Source organism: Podarcis filfolensis (assembly GCF_964270895.1).
Source record: "Podarcis filfolensis genome assembly, chromosome: Z".
NCBI classification, from domain to species: Eukaryota; Metazoa; Chordata; class Lepidosauria; order Squamata; family Lacertidae; genus Podarcis; species Podarcis filfolensis.
In genome coordinates, this window is record NC_139617.1 from 38,313,179 (window position 1) to 38,325,588 (window position 12,410).

Sequence of the window (12,410 nt, forward strand, 5' to 3'; positions counted from 1 at the left end):
AGAGGGATCACTGCGCAGTGAAAGCAGCAATCCCTCTTGCTGTTCTGGCTTCTGGGATAGCTGCGCAGCCTGCATTCGCTCCATAAGACGCACACACATTTCCCCTTACTTTTTAGGAGGGAAAAAGTGAGTCTTATAGACCAAAAAAACCGGTACATGCCTTGTGGTTGATGCCGTATACAACACCAGGTGTGAGATGGGGACATAGGTTGTGGGGGTGGGGTGGGTGGAATCTGTGCTGGACATAATTAGGTCCATAGGCCAGAGGTTCCCCACCAGTACACTAAAGGATGAGCCTGCACAGATCACCAGATCGCACAGCACTGCATTTATATCCCATCTTTTCTTCAAGGAGCTAAAGGGGTGTGCAGGTTTCTCCTCGTTCTCATTTAATCCCCACAACAACCCTGCAAGGTAGGTGAGGCTGAGAGGCAGTGATTGGCACAAGGTCACCCAGGGAGCTTCATGGCTGAGGGAGGATTTGAATCCTGGTCTCCCAGGTTGAAGTACAGCACTGTAACTGCTATATGACATGGACTACACTGGAATTTGGCTGGCAGGGTTTGGCTGGAGCGGGGAAGCCTTTGAGGGGAGGATATTTGACTGCTGGTTTGATTTGATTTATTGTATTTCTATGCCACTTTTCATTCAAATGAATCTGAAACGAGCTTACAAACAATAAATAACAATAATAGAACATCACAAATACAGCATAAGTCCTATACAATAATTAACAAATCATTAATAAAACAGTTGCAATCTATAAAATACTGCACTATTAACAAAACAGCGACTAAAAATGAGCTAAACATCACAATTAAAACAAAAGGCATATTATATGACTGAGAAATCAATGTGGCATTTATAATCTATAAAACAATAGGTTGGATGGGCAGGGGTGGATGGAAGGGAAGTGAGAAGGGGCTAGGAGGAAACAGGGAAGATAGGCAGAATACTCACTTGGGCTCTTTTCTTCTGCAAGGTCACAAGTGCAGAGGAGCTCACAATCGATGGAGATGGGCTTCTGCTTAATCCAGAACTTAGTGCTGGCTTTCTGATTTGTTACAGGATCCACCTCCACCTTGTCTCCCGAAATGCCTGAGTGCCCAGAGACAAAAACAAGCAAGCAGGTTTTTGAGCGAGCAGGTTTAACATTCCCTGCCCCCATGTTTGTGTGTGGCCTTCCTGGTGTTTGCTGGTTTCAATCTGCCTTACGCTAACTCAGACCACTGGTGTACCTAGCTCAGTATTGTCTGCACTGACTGGCAGCAACTCTCCAGGGTGCCTGGCAGGGGACATTCCCAGTCCTACCTGGAGGCAACAGGGGCTGAAGCTGGGGCTCTCTGCATGCAAAGCAGCAGCTCTACCACCAAGCTATGACCTTTCCCTATGTATGTTCAGGTGCACTGTTATTTGTGTGTTGGCTTTTGTTTTGCTCTTTATCCACTGTGCTGCATATTTGCTTTCACATGTTGGGTTAATCTACCATTCTCGCCAGTTTGGTTATTGTTGAAACTGGAGTTCCGATGTTATGAATTATTGATCTGGACTTTTTATTTCTGCACTTCACCCAGAGAGAGGAGGACATCTTGGAAGGAAGCCTGAAACTCTTAACTATATATCTACAATATAATATAATATAATATAATATAATATAATATAATATAATATAATATAATATAATATAATAATATAAATATGCTGCCTCCTGAACAAAGTCTCCAGTCTGGCATATTGAGTAGTAACACAGTCACTGTATTTTCACCCCTTTGAATTTCACTGGTGAATGAACAAAGAAAGAAAGAAAGAAAGAAAGAAAGAAAGAAAGAAAAGGAAGCAAATCTTAACAGTCACTGCTTCCTCCAAGATGCCAAAGGAGCTAACTAAGAAGTTAATCTACCCTGGGAGAGGCTTGGTAATTTATAACAGATTCTATTATGGGTTTCCCCATCCCTCCTCTCCTCGAAAGCAACAACCTTGCTGTGCGGAGCAAGAATGGACAGCATCTCATTGCTTAACTTACAATTACAAGGTTTCTCCTCTGACATGAGTGACCAAACCTCTCTATATACTTTTTCATAGTGGCAGCTGTGCGGGGAAGACTTAAAAGTAATTACATTTTTAGGTCATGAGTTATAGGTCAAGGTCACGCTGAAATAGGCAAAAGGAATAAAGAGTATTTAAAAACAACATGCAGGGGAAGCTGTTTCTTTGTCTAAAGGGGGCGGGGGAGTGAAAAAGCAGAAAGGTTCTTTCCCCAGCTCTCTCTCAGATTTTTTAAAAAAATTATATGAGATTATTCTGAGATCATTTTTAAAGGAAGGAAGGGAGAAGAAAGGGAGGTCTAAGAAATACAAATACTCTTCTTCTGCCCCCTCCCAAATCACAATCTCTGGAAAATATAACCCAAAAACAGCACAAAAGATATAGCAAAATTATCAAGAGGCTTGAGGCAAAACTAATGTGTTTTGCTGCAAGAGCCTAACCTGGCTCTTCATATGAAAACACACAGCCGTTTCCTAGCCCTGATCCATAGCTTCTTCATGCACACAGAGAACTCTTGGTAAGCAAGGACGTGTCCCCATTGCATCTATAAACAAAACTAAAGATGGAGGATAGGGTGAACGTCAAAACCCCTCAACGCGATTCCACAGTTCACTAATGCACTAGAAAGAAAAGCATTCATTCCATCAACTTCTAGTATTTTACATGTCTACTTAAGAAGCAAGCACCGTTAAGTTCAATTAAGACTTTGACAAACCTTTCTAAATTTGCACTTTCCAAAACAATGCACAAACCCAAAGACAGAAGTCCTTGAAATTTACACTTCTCTGAATTTCGCAGTGTAGTTCGCTGGCCAAATAATATATACGAAAGAGCATGTGCTTCAGGAAGGTGTGCATATAAATGCATTATATCAAGGGAAATTGTTTTGCAAAAGAGTTTGCATTACATGCAAATGTGTGCATTGCTAGGGGGAATTCACATTAAAATGCTGACCCCAGTGAGTTTTATTTTTTACTGTTGAGAAGGAGTGCATAACAGAAGCGTTCACCATTGGTCAACAGCATTAAATTTATGGCCATGATTGGTAAGTTGCATTCACATTTGTTGACACCAAATCTTGTGTAATCAGTTCAGTAACACTGCCAGCATTTTAGTTTCATTTCAGTGCTCATTTGTATGAGCTTTTAACATGGAGACAATAGGAAACTGTCTTAGACAATTGGTCCATCTAACTCACTATTGCTAACAGTGATTCTCAGAGGCTTTCAAGGGTTTCAGGCACAGACCCCCTCCCAGACCCACCTGGAATGCTGGGGATTGAACCTGGGACATTCTGCATGGAAAGTAGGTGCTCTACCACAGAGCATTTCCTGTAAAAATTAAAGTAAGTTTCTAGCACTCATGATTCTAAATAAAGGGCTGATTAAAATAAGAACATAGGAAGCTGTTGTAGAATAAGCCAGACCACTGGTCCATGTAGCTCAGTACTGGCTACACTGACTGGCAGTGGCTCTTCAGGCAGGGGTCTTTCCCAGCCCTACCTGGAGATGATGGGGATTGAACCTGGGCCTTCTGCAAGCAAGGCAGATGTTTTACCACTGAGTCCCAGCACTTCCTCATAGGAGTTGCGGGAGCGAGTGCATCAGGGCCCTCAAAGCTCCTTCTTCCTAGTGCCCTTCTGGCTCCTATTTCATCCTCTCACCGTAAGCAGACAGGAACCTGTGCAGTGACTTTCTGAAGTCTGCTGTGCAAGCCCTGGCATGGCAATGGGACTGGGTACATGGCACACACAGTTGTTATCAGGTGCCTGGGGGGAATCCAACCTCTAAGTTAGGTTATTGCAATGTGTGGGGCTGCCTATGAAGACAGTTTAGAACTTCAGGTGGTGCACAATTGGGTGGCCAGGTTGCTCACTGGGGCAAGACGGTTTGAGCATATTACCCCAGTCCTGACCTGACTGCACTGGTTGCTGATTAGTTTCTGGGCCCAATTCAAAGTGCTGGTTTTGACCTATAAAGCCTTAAATGGCTCAGGACTGCGATACCTCAAGGACTGCCTCTCCCCATATGAACTGACCCAGATCATCATCTGAGGCCCTTCTTCATGTGCCTCTTCTGCAAGAGGCCTGGAGGGTGGCAACACAAGAACAGGCCTTTTCTGCAGTGGCTCCCTGTTTGTGGAATGCTCTCCCAGGGTGGCCTGCCTGGTGTCTTTGTTACATGTATTTAGGTAGCAGGTGAAAACATTTCTCTATAACCAGGCCTTTTTCTGATTAAACGTTCTATGGGCTTTTAAATGTGTTTGTGGGAGCAGCATAATTGGTTTATTTTTGTTTTATTATGTATTTTGTGTTCTCATTTTGTATTGATTTTTATGTTGTGAACTGCCCCATGATATTCAGATGAAAGGCAGCTTACAAATTTAATAGATAATAATGATAATGATAATAATAATAATAATTTGCTGCCTCTCTTTTTCTCCTACAGTTTCACCCTCCTAACACTGAATAATGTGTGATTTCCTGAGCGTGCATTCATGGTGAGTTTCGGTACCTCTTTTTCTAGAAAAATAGCACTGCTTAAGAATGAGTTCTATGGGATGTGGGTGGCGCTGTTGTCTAAACCACAGAGCCTAGGACTTGCCGATCAGAAGGTTGGCGGTTCGAATCCCCGCCACGGGGTGAGCTCCCGTTGCTCGATCCCTGCTCCTGCCAACCTAGCAGTTCGAAAGCACATCAAATGCAAGTAGATAAATTGGTACCGCTCCGGTGGGAAGGTAAACAGTGTTTCCGTGCGCTGCTCTGGTATCGACAGAAGCGGCTTAGTCACGCTGGCCACATGACCTGGAAAAACTGTCTGCAGACAAACGCTGGCTCCCTCGGCCAGTAAGGTGAGGTGAGCGCCGCAACCCCAGATTCGTTCGCGACTGGACTTAACTGTCAGGGGTCCTTTACCTTTTTAAAATAACGAATTCTAGATGTGCAAACTCTCTCCTGGTGTCAGTTCCCATGAAAAAAAAAAGGAGTACGTATTTAGGATCCACAGACAATCTGTTCTTTGGGTATGACAACTTCCTCCAGAGATTTTCAAAAGACACCTTCACTCAGCCCTTTGAAGTCTTCCAGCATTAGGAATACTGATGTTATCTACTCTTAATGGCTGCCTTGCAGAGGAGCTCACCCCAGGACAAGGCAGCTTTGTTGTCTCAGCACCATGGAGAGTTCCTAGTGAGCAATTTGCCCTGGCAAGGTTGGAAGTGTACCGGGGCCCTTGGAGCCTCTCTCACCAGTCCACTTTTCCTTGGCTCCTCCCCCTTTGCTGTAGACTCTGTGACTTCTTGGTCACAGACTGATCTGGTGTTTTCATAAAGTTGTGGCTGGTTGTCTGATGCATGCAAAGTTATCTGCTAAGTACGGCAAAGGTTCCTTTTAACTGTACAACTGTGAATTTACAAGCATGTCCTGCTATTTAAATGCTTGTTGTGGGAATATTCACATATCCAAACACAAGGAATTAGTACCCAAGCTTGCTATGAACACCACAGATTCGAATATTCAGGCAGCCAGACCTGTTTGTAATACTGTAAGCAAATAAGCAATTTTAAACTGGGGGAAAACGCTAGACCTGGAAGTGACCCAAAAAGTCACAAAAAGAGATGGTTCAGAGCGAGGGCAGAACTGGGTGTTTGCAGGCTTTGTCAGTGATGTTTCAAATCTACCGTATTTTTCTGTGTATAAGATGCCCCCATGTATAAGACGCCCCCTACTTTTGGGGACCCCAAATTTAGAAAATGGGCATATACACTATGTATAAGACACCCCCAGATTGTTAACCTTGTTTTAAAGTAAAAAAACCTAGTCTTATACACGGAAAAGTACGGTACGTGATTTCACTTAAACACGCGGTGCCTTGGAATGTAACTCACAGCATAAATTGGGATTTGCCTGCACCAAAAAAGATGCACCAGCAGATTCCATGTGTCTTAAGGGTCCATTGGCAGATTCTAAATATCTATGGTTTGTATCCAAAGCTAGGATTGGTCTGTGACTGGCAGGTGTACAGGTATCCATCAGAGATGAGGATAGGATTTTTTTAAAAAATAAAAAGCCCACAGAGGCTTAGCCTTGGGGGCCAGGATTCTTATTTTTTTCTCTATCAAATGCTGAGGTCACCAGAACAACACCAGGTTTACACCCAGTGAAATTAATGGACTTGAGTAACTCTGCTCTGAGTATAAACAAATAGGAGACAGCTAAACATCCCAAGGCAGACTTTCTCTGCTCTTGGTTTGTGGAGGGAGGGAGCATTCCTTCAACCTGTCTGCAAATAGACCCTGCTGCCCTGTACCACAAATGGGTTTTGCAATCTACTCACCAGGTGGGCGCCACTACAGGGATGGAGCAAGGTGGCAGCCACCATTGCCTTTTAGCCGCTCCCTCTGCTGCACCTACCCAGCTCATGACAAGCTGGCATGAAAGAGAAACCGGAGGCAGGAGGAACAGGTGACCTCCACGCGTGTTGTGTTAACCTTAGCTCCTGCGGGCGGCCAAATGTAGCGTAACCCTCATTTGGAACCTGACCACTGCAGCCGAGCTGGGAGCAGCCCCGCCAGCAAAGGCACTGCGCATTTCAATTAATCAAGTGGTGCAATTTGTCACCCGAGCACCCACCCCTCCCATCCCAGATCCCATATTTCAATTACGCACGGTGTCAAAAGCCCAAAAGGACGGCGGTAGTGTGTGAACTAATAAGGGGGAGAAAGAGGAGACGCTGGATTCTCTATCAGGAGAGAAGCTTCCTTATTAGAGCGTTTCACTCTTGGCAGACTGAGCATCAGTTGTCCAATAAATAAATAAACAAATAAACAAATCTACATATCTCCCCTGTGGAAATATTACTAGCAGCTGTTGGCTTGACGTTAAAAACTTCTTCCTATTTTTTGCCCAGCTGTGGCGCAGAATGAAAAGGCACAGCTACTTTATAATGGAAACAAACCACAATACTTTTTCTCTCATACATCCTCTTTCTTCAATAGATTAAAAAACAAATACAAATAGTCCCTGTGGGCCTTCTCTTCCCTTTATTAAAAACAACATAAAAGGCAAACAGCAAAAAAACACAAAAAAACATTTCATTCAGTGCCACTCCAAGAATTCGCACAGAGTGGAGTCAATACTGTTAATGCACCCATGTTAATTTGATAGGATTTGTCAGGTAACTCCACTGGAAAATTATATAAAACTGTTCCAGATGAACAGATGATAGTGACATGAATTAAAGTGATAGAACAATAGTGGAATATAAACCAGAAATGACACCCAAAGTGGCTGTTGATTTATTGCCATCCTGAGTCTGGTTCTGGGTTTCCATGTATATTAGCACTACAAATCTGGGTCCATTTAGCCGAGAGATGCTCATACATACATCACCGACTCCTGCTCCAAGCCAAGGTCACTTCTGGTTGCATCAATCTTTTCCTACGGAGGCTACTTCACACACACACACACATACACACACACGAATGAAGGCAGAGACTGCAGAGCCACCTCGGATGTAGCAAACTCCCCTCTCTCGCCCCATTTCATCTTTCCTTTATCATGTAAAATGCACTTTAAACTTCCTATTATTTTTATCTGCAAATTGTTGCTGTATACCCCCATCTATTATAACCGTTATCATCGCATCGCTCGCACCTCCTCGCTCAGGCATGGATCTGCAGGACCACGCATCCTTTGTCAATTCCGTTCCCACCCCCTCTTTCTCTCCCCCTGCATCATTTATTGCCACCCCCCACACCCTTTTGGGGGGCATTTCCACAATGCTGAACACCCCTGTATTGTTTCATCAATCCTGTAGCATTTGGGGGCATTTGGCTGGGTTTGCACTATGCCGAAACCTGTGCAGTTTGATCAGTTCTGTAGCATTTTTCTTACACCTGGCCCTAACCAAACAACAAACAAATAAGCAGCCTCATACCAAATAAGAAGGTTGGTCCATCTAGTTCTGTTCTGTCTAACCTCACTGCCAAAGGCTCTCTAGGATCTCAGGCGGGAGACATTCCCAGCCCTACCTGGAGTTGATGGAAATTGCACTGAGGACCCTCTGCATGCAAAGCAGGTTTTCTGCCCCAAATATTACAATCATTGTAGTTCAGTTGAATGAGCCAATGAGATCTGGGGTAAGTTGCACATGAACAGAGGCTCATGCTGTAAACGGTTCATGCAAAGCAGATGCTCTACCACTGAGCAATGTTTGTTCCTGTAAAAATGGAGTAAGATTCTAGTCCTCAGGATTATAAACAAATGGCCAATTCAAATAAGAACGCAGGAAGCAATATCTGGGATACAGCAATGTCTGAGTGTCTCACCAGACACAGGAGGGCAATTAAAGGCATAATGAATAGAGTCACGTTCCAAGAAACAGGGACCCCTTTCTTTAACTATGTTAATGACCAAAATCAAGTCCTTATTATACCTGCTCCATCTTCTCAGTGGAGACGTTAGTTTAAGTAATAGGTTTGAATGTGTGAATTAATGTCTAAAGTCAATGGACAGAACAAACACTACTAGATGTAATGCTGGTTATTGTTATTGTATTTGTTTAAAAACCAATACAAATTGTTTTTAGGGTTTTGCTTGTTTTTATATATATATATATATATAAGAGTGTAGGAAGCTGCCTTACAGGGGGAAGATACATAGAGGTGCACGCAAGCTGAGAAGGAATGTGGGGCTCCAGTTTGGGAATTCCAATCTGAGACTACCCATGGTGAAAACTGAAGAACCTTCTAGCCCCTTGCAGTTTATAGTATCCTGGAGGAAGCTCTGGGCTGGCTGGAAAACTGATCGGTAAACGTTTGTTGAATGCACCCTGTTGTTGTTGTTACAACAACGACTACTCTTTTGCCTTCTGCGAATATGTCTCAAGGCAATGCAACAAAGAGAGTTAAAAACAACATGGAAAATAAAAGCAGGGTTTTGTTTTGTTTTTAAACCAAACCTGAGGGGTTGCATCCAACCTCCTGAAGTTAATGAGCCTGAGTAGGTCAAGCCCATTAACTTCATTGTGTTTACTATGAGACAGAACTGGCATTGGCTGCAACCCAGCATAGAGAAGATGCCTGTGGCAGAGACCTGTTTGTCCACCTAGGAAAACTTGTTGGAACAAAATTGTCTTCTCTTGTTTCCACTTTATGCTGCAAATGGTGTGTGTGTGTGTTGCATGCCTAGATCCCCCTCCAATTCCTATAACCTAAAAAACCATAGCATAACAACCGCACCCGTTTCCATCCAGTGTGGCCATTTGCTTCTATGCTGATTGGCAGGCAGAGTGCAGAGGAGATGGCCAGCTCTCTGCTCGCACGGCACATGCAGGGGTTGTATACAGGGAAGCAGTAATCTCTAGGCAGCCTCCGCCAATTGAATATATTTCACAAAACCAGATTGAATTAAAATTATGAGGTTAAATCTTATTTACTGCATTTGCATCCCACCTTTTTTCTCCCAGGAGCTCAAGGTGCCATGAATGCTTTTCCCCACTTGCCATTTTATCCTGATAGGAACCCTGTGAGGTAGGTTAGGCTGAGAGGCAGTGATCAATCCTAAGGCCACCCTCAGTGAGCTTCATGGCCAAGTGAGGATTTGAACCCTGGTGTCCCAGGTCCTAGTCTGAAACTCTAGCCACCACACCACACCGGTTTTAAAATACACAAGGGATTTACGAATTTGCGTGTAGGGGGGTGGAGAGAAAACGTGTGATGGTCGCACCAGGACTCTAGGCAAAGTTTGTCCCTTCATTCCAAAAGACACAAAAGCCATTTGTTTTCCCAGTAACAGCCTCTCTGCGTTCACCATTTATCTTTAGTGATCTGTCATGACCTTTTCAAGCTCTTATTTCTGACAGCTTCCAGATACAAGTGAGTCAAACTTCCCTGGAAGGAAACTATCACTCCTAGATAGTTTGCTCAAGAGCAGAAAACACAGGTCAGTCAGCACCAGCATATAAATCCTTCCTTAACAAGACAGTGCAATAAACACATGCGCGCGCACCAAAAGCAAAAAGCAGAAAAGATGGGGGGGGGGAGCTTCAGAGTGGATGTAACTTTCCGGGAAATAAAACATCTTATTGCCTGGCTCTTGTACACAAAAACACACATGTGCTTGAGACCTGAAGGCTGCAAAAGGCCAATGGTTAAGCTCTCATCAGGGCTGGGTGCACACTGGGCTTAAAAAGAAGCAGCTCAAATAACTCAAAATTCCGCACTGAGAAATTCTGCAATCTAACTTAATGCAAATTATTTGGATTGAAATTACAATCAGACTGCTTGTGTTTTCCCCATTGCGTTTTTCAACACAAAATTTCACCCAGAGAACCAGGACTCCTGAAAATTCAGTCCAGCCTTTTCCTTTGCACCCTCCCATTCCACCCCTCTCCCCCATCTGAGGTCAGAGTTAAGCACAGAAGGGAAATGAGAGAAGGGAATACCATCCTAGTACCATTTGGGTGTAGGGGCTACACCAGGGGTTGCCAATGTGGTGCCCTCCAGTGGACATCTTGTGAAGCTGAATGCTGGAAGATTCAGGACAGATAAAAGTACTTCACACAGCACATAGCGAAACTATGGGAACTCACTCTCACAGGAGGCAGTGATGGTCACCAATCTGAATGGTTTTAAAAGAGCACTGGAAAAATTCATGGAGGAGAGGACTATCAATGGCTATGAGCCATGATGGCTATGCTCTGCATCAACTGTTGGAGGCAATAATGCTTCTCAATATTAGCTGCTGGAAACTGCTGGAGGGGAGAGTGCTCTTGTGCATGAATCCTGCTTGCAGGTTTCTCATGGGTATCTGGCTGGCCACTGTGAAAACAGGATGCTAGACTAGATGGACCACTGGCCTGATCCAGTAGGCTCTTCTTACGTTCATAGGTGTTGTTAGACTACAACTCCCATCATTCCTCACCAGCAGCCATGCTGGCTGCGGCTGATGAGAGCTGTAGTCTAACATTTGGATGGCACCATATTAGCTATCCCTGGATAACACAATAGCAGGTATTGTCAGGATGCTGTCTGCAGCTCCCGGCTGGTTGCCCAGGAAAGTATAAGGTCAAGGGAAGGTTTATTACCGTCCTTTTTTAATTCAATATTTACAGAGAGAGGCCACAGAACCCAGCCTCTTGGATAATGGCATTGTCCTGAGTGAATATCCACCCCGTCTCTCCCACTTCCTCATTCGTCAATCTCATCGTCTCTCCTATGGGTGCTGCTACAGGCCCTCTGTCTTTGAGCTCTTTGCTCTCCTACTTTCAAGGCTCACTGGTTCTGGGAGATGGAGGGTCTGTAATGCTTTCTAAAGACACCATGTTTGTCAGCTGTTGCCCTGCTTCCTCCTCCTCCTCCTCCTCCTCCTCTTCCATTATTTCCCAACTTTTCCCCTCATCTGCCTCTGAGCTGTGATCTCCCGCAACCCACTGTTGTTAATATATACCGTCTTCCTCTTCCTCCTCCCTGGAAGGGTCAGAATGGGGAGGAGGAGGCGGTCTCCACCATTCCTCCTCTGCCCAGTCCCCGACAGGTATATTGTAAATGTCGGTGAAGAAAAAACTAGGAATGAAAGATGGTAGGTAAATGGTCACATGTATGGGATTGTTGTTTTTCGTTAGCACTGAGTGGGGCAAACCAATTTACCTAACTGAACGTCTGTGGTGAACCGAAGCCTGTGGATCATGCTGACTTTGAAAGACTTGTAATGGTGGCTGCTTAACATATCCTGGACGGTTGCAATGTCGATCTGTGGGTCCTCTTCAGAGATCTCTTCACCTCTCGAACCTACACCAAAAGAAAAAAGAAAAGAAAAGGAAGGTCAAAAACATAAGAGGGCCTGTTCTGTTGACATACCACTGCAAGCTAAAAGGATTCCGTGCAAAAGTCATTGACAGAACTGCAAAGCAGGTGAGCAAATAAATGCACTTTTGGGTCAAAACCAGAATTTTTAAAAATGCAGGTTCCGTACTAGGATGAATGAAAAGTTATGCTAGTCAATCAAACTTATTGAGTCAGTGTTAGCCATTTGTTCTGTACTTCATTATTAGTTTTTTTCTTTTTTGTTTATTTTATTGTACATTGCCTTGACATTTTTGTGACTTAGTGGTTTATAAATATGTTTATAAATAAATAAGCACAAATATCTTGTCTGTTGTATTTGGTTACAGGAAAGGCAGATGTGGGGCCCCAAGGCCTCTCCCCACTGGCTCTGCTAATAAACCAGCTTCATCAGGCAAAAGTAGATAGTGAGATTAGGACGATGACAAATAATTTAATTTATATCTCCCCCCTCTTTCTGAAGGAAAGGGACTGCAAGGCTTTCCCATCAACTCAGCTGAGAGACCAATAACCTTTGGATC

General features: G+C 43.9%; 1 protein-coding gene across 18 annotated transcripts in view; it reads right to left on the minus strand.

Annotated features, from left to right (window-relative positions):
• MAPKAP1 (MAPK associated protein 1) overlaps window positions 1-12,410 on the minus strand; it is a 180,867-nt gene that overhangs the window by 29,237 nt on the left and 139,220 nt on the right. For 16 of the 18 annotated variants that reach the window (XR_014543994.1, XR_014543995.1, XR_014543996.1 and 13 more), the window contains 2 exons: window positions 11,695-11,835; window positions 961-1,098 (listed from right to left, as the gene is read on the minus strand). Coding sequence is in view for 8 of the 18 variants with exons in the window: in XM_083597002.1 (XP_083453128.1) it covers window positions 961-1,098; window positions 11,695-11,835 (279 nt within the window). In the remaining 10 variants the exon portion in view is untranslated. Of the gene's footprint in view, window positions 1-79; window positions 1,099-11,694; window positions 11,836-12,410 lie in introns of all 18 variants that reach the window. The other 2 variants (XR_014544002.1, XR_014544003.1) reach the window with 1 other exon arrangement.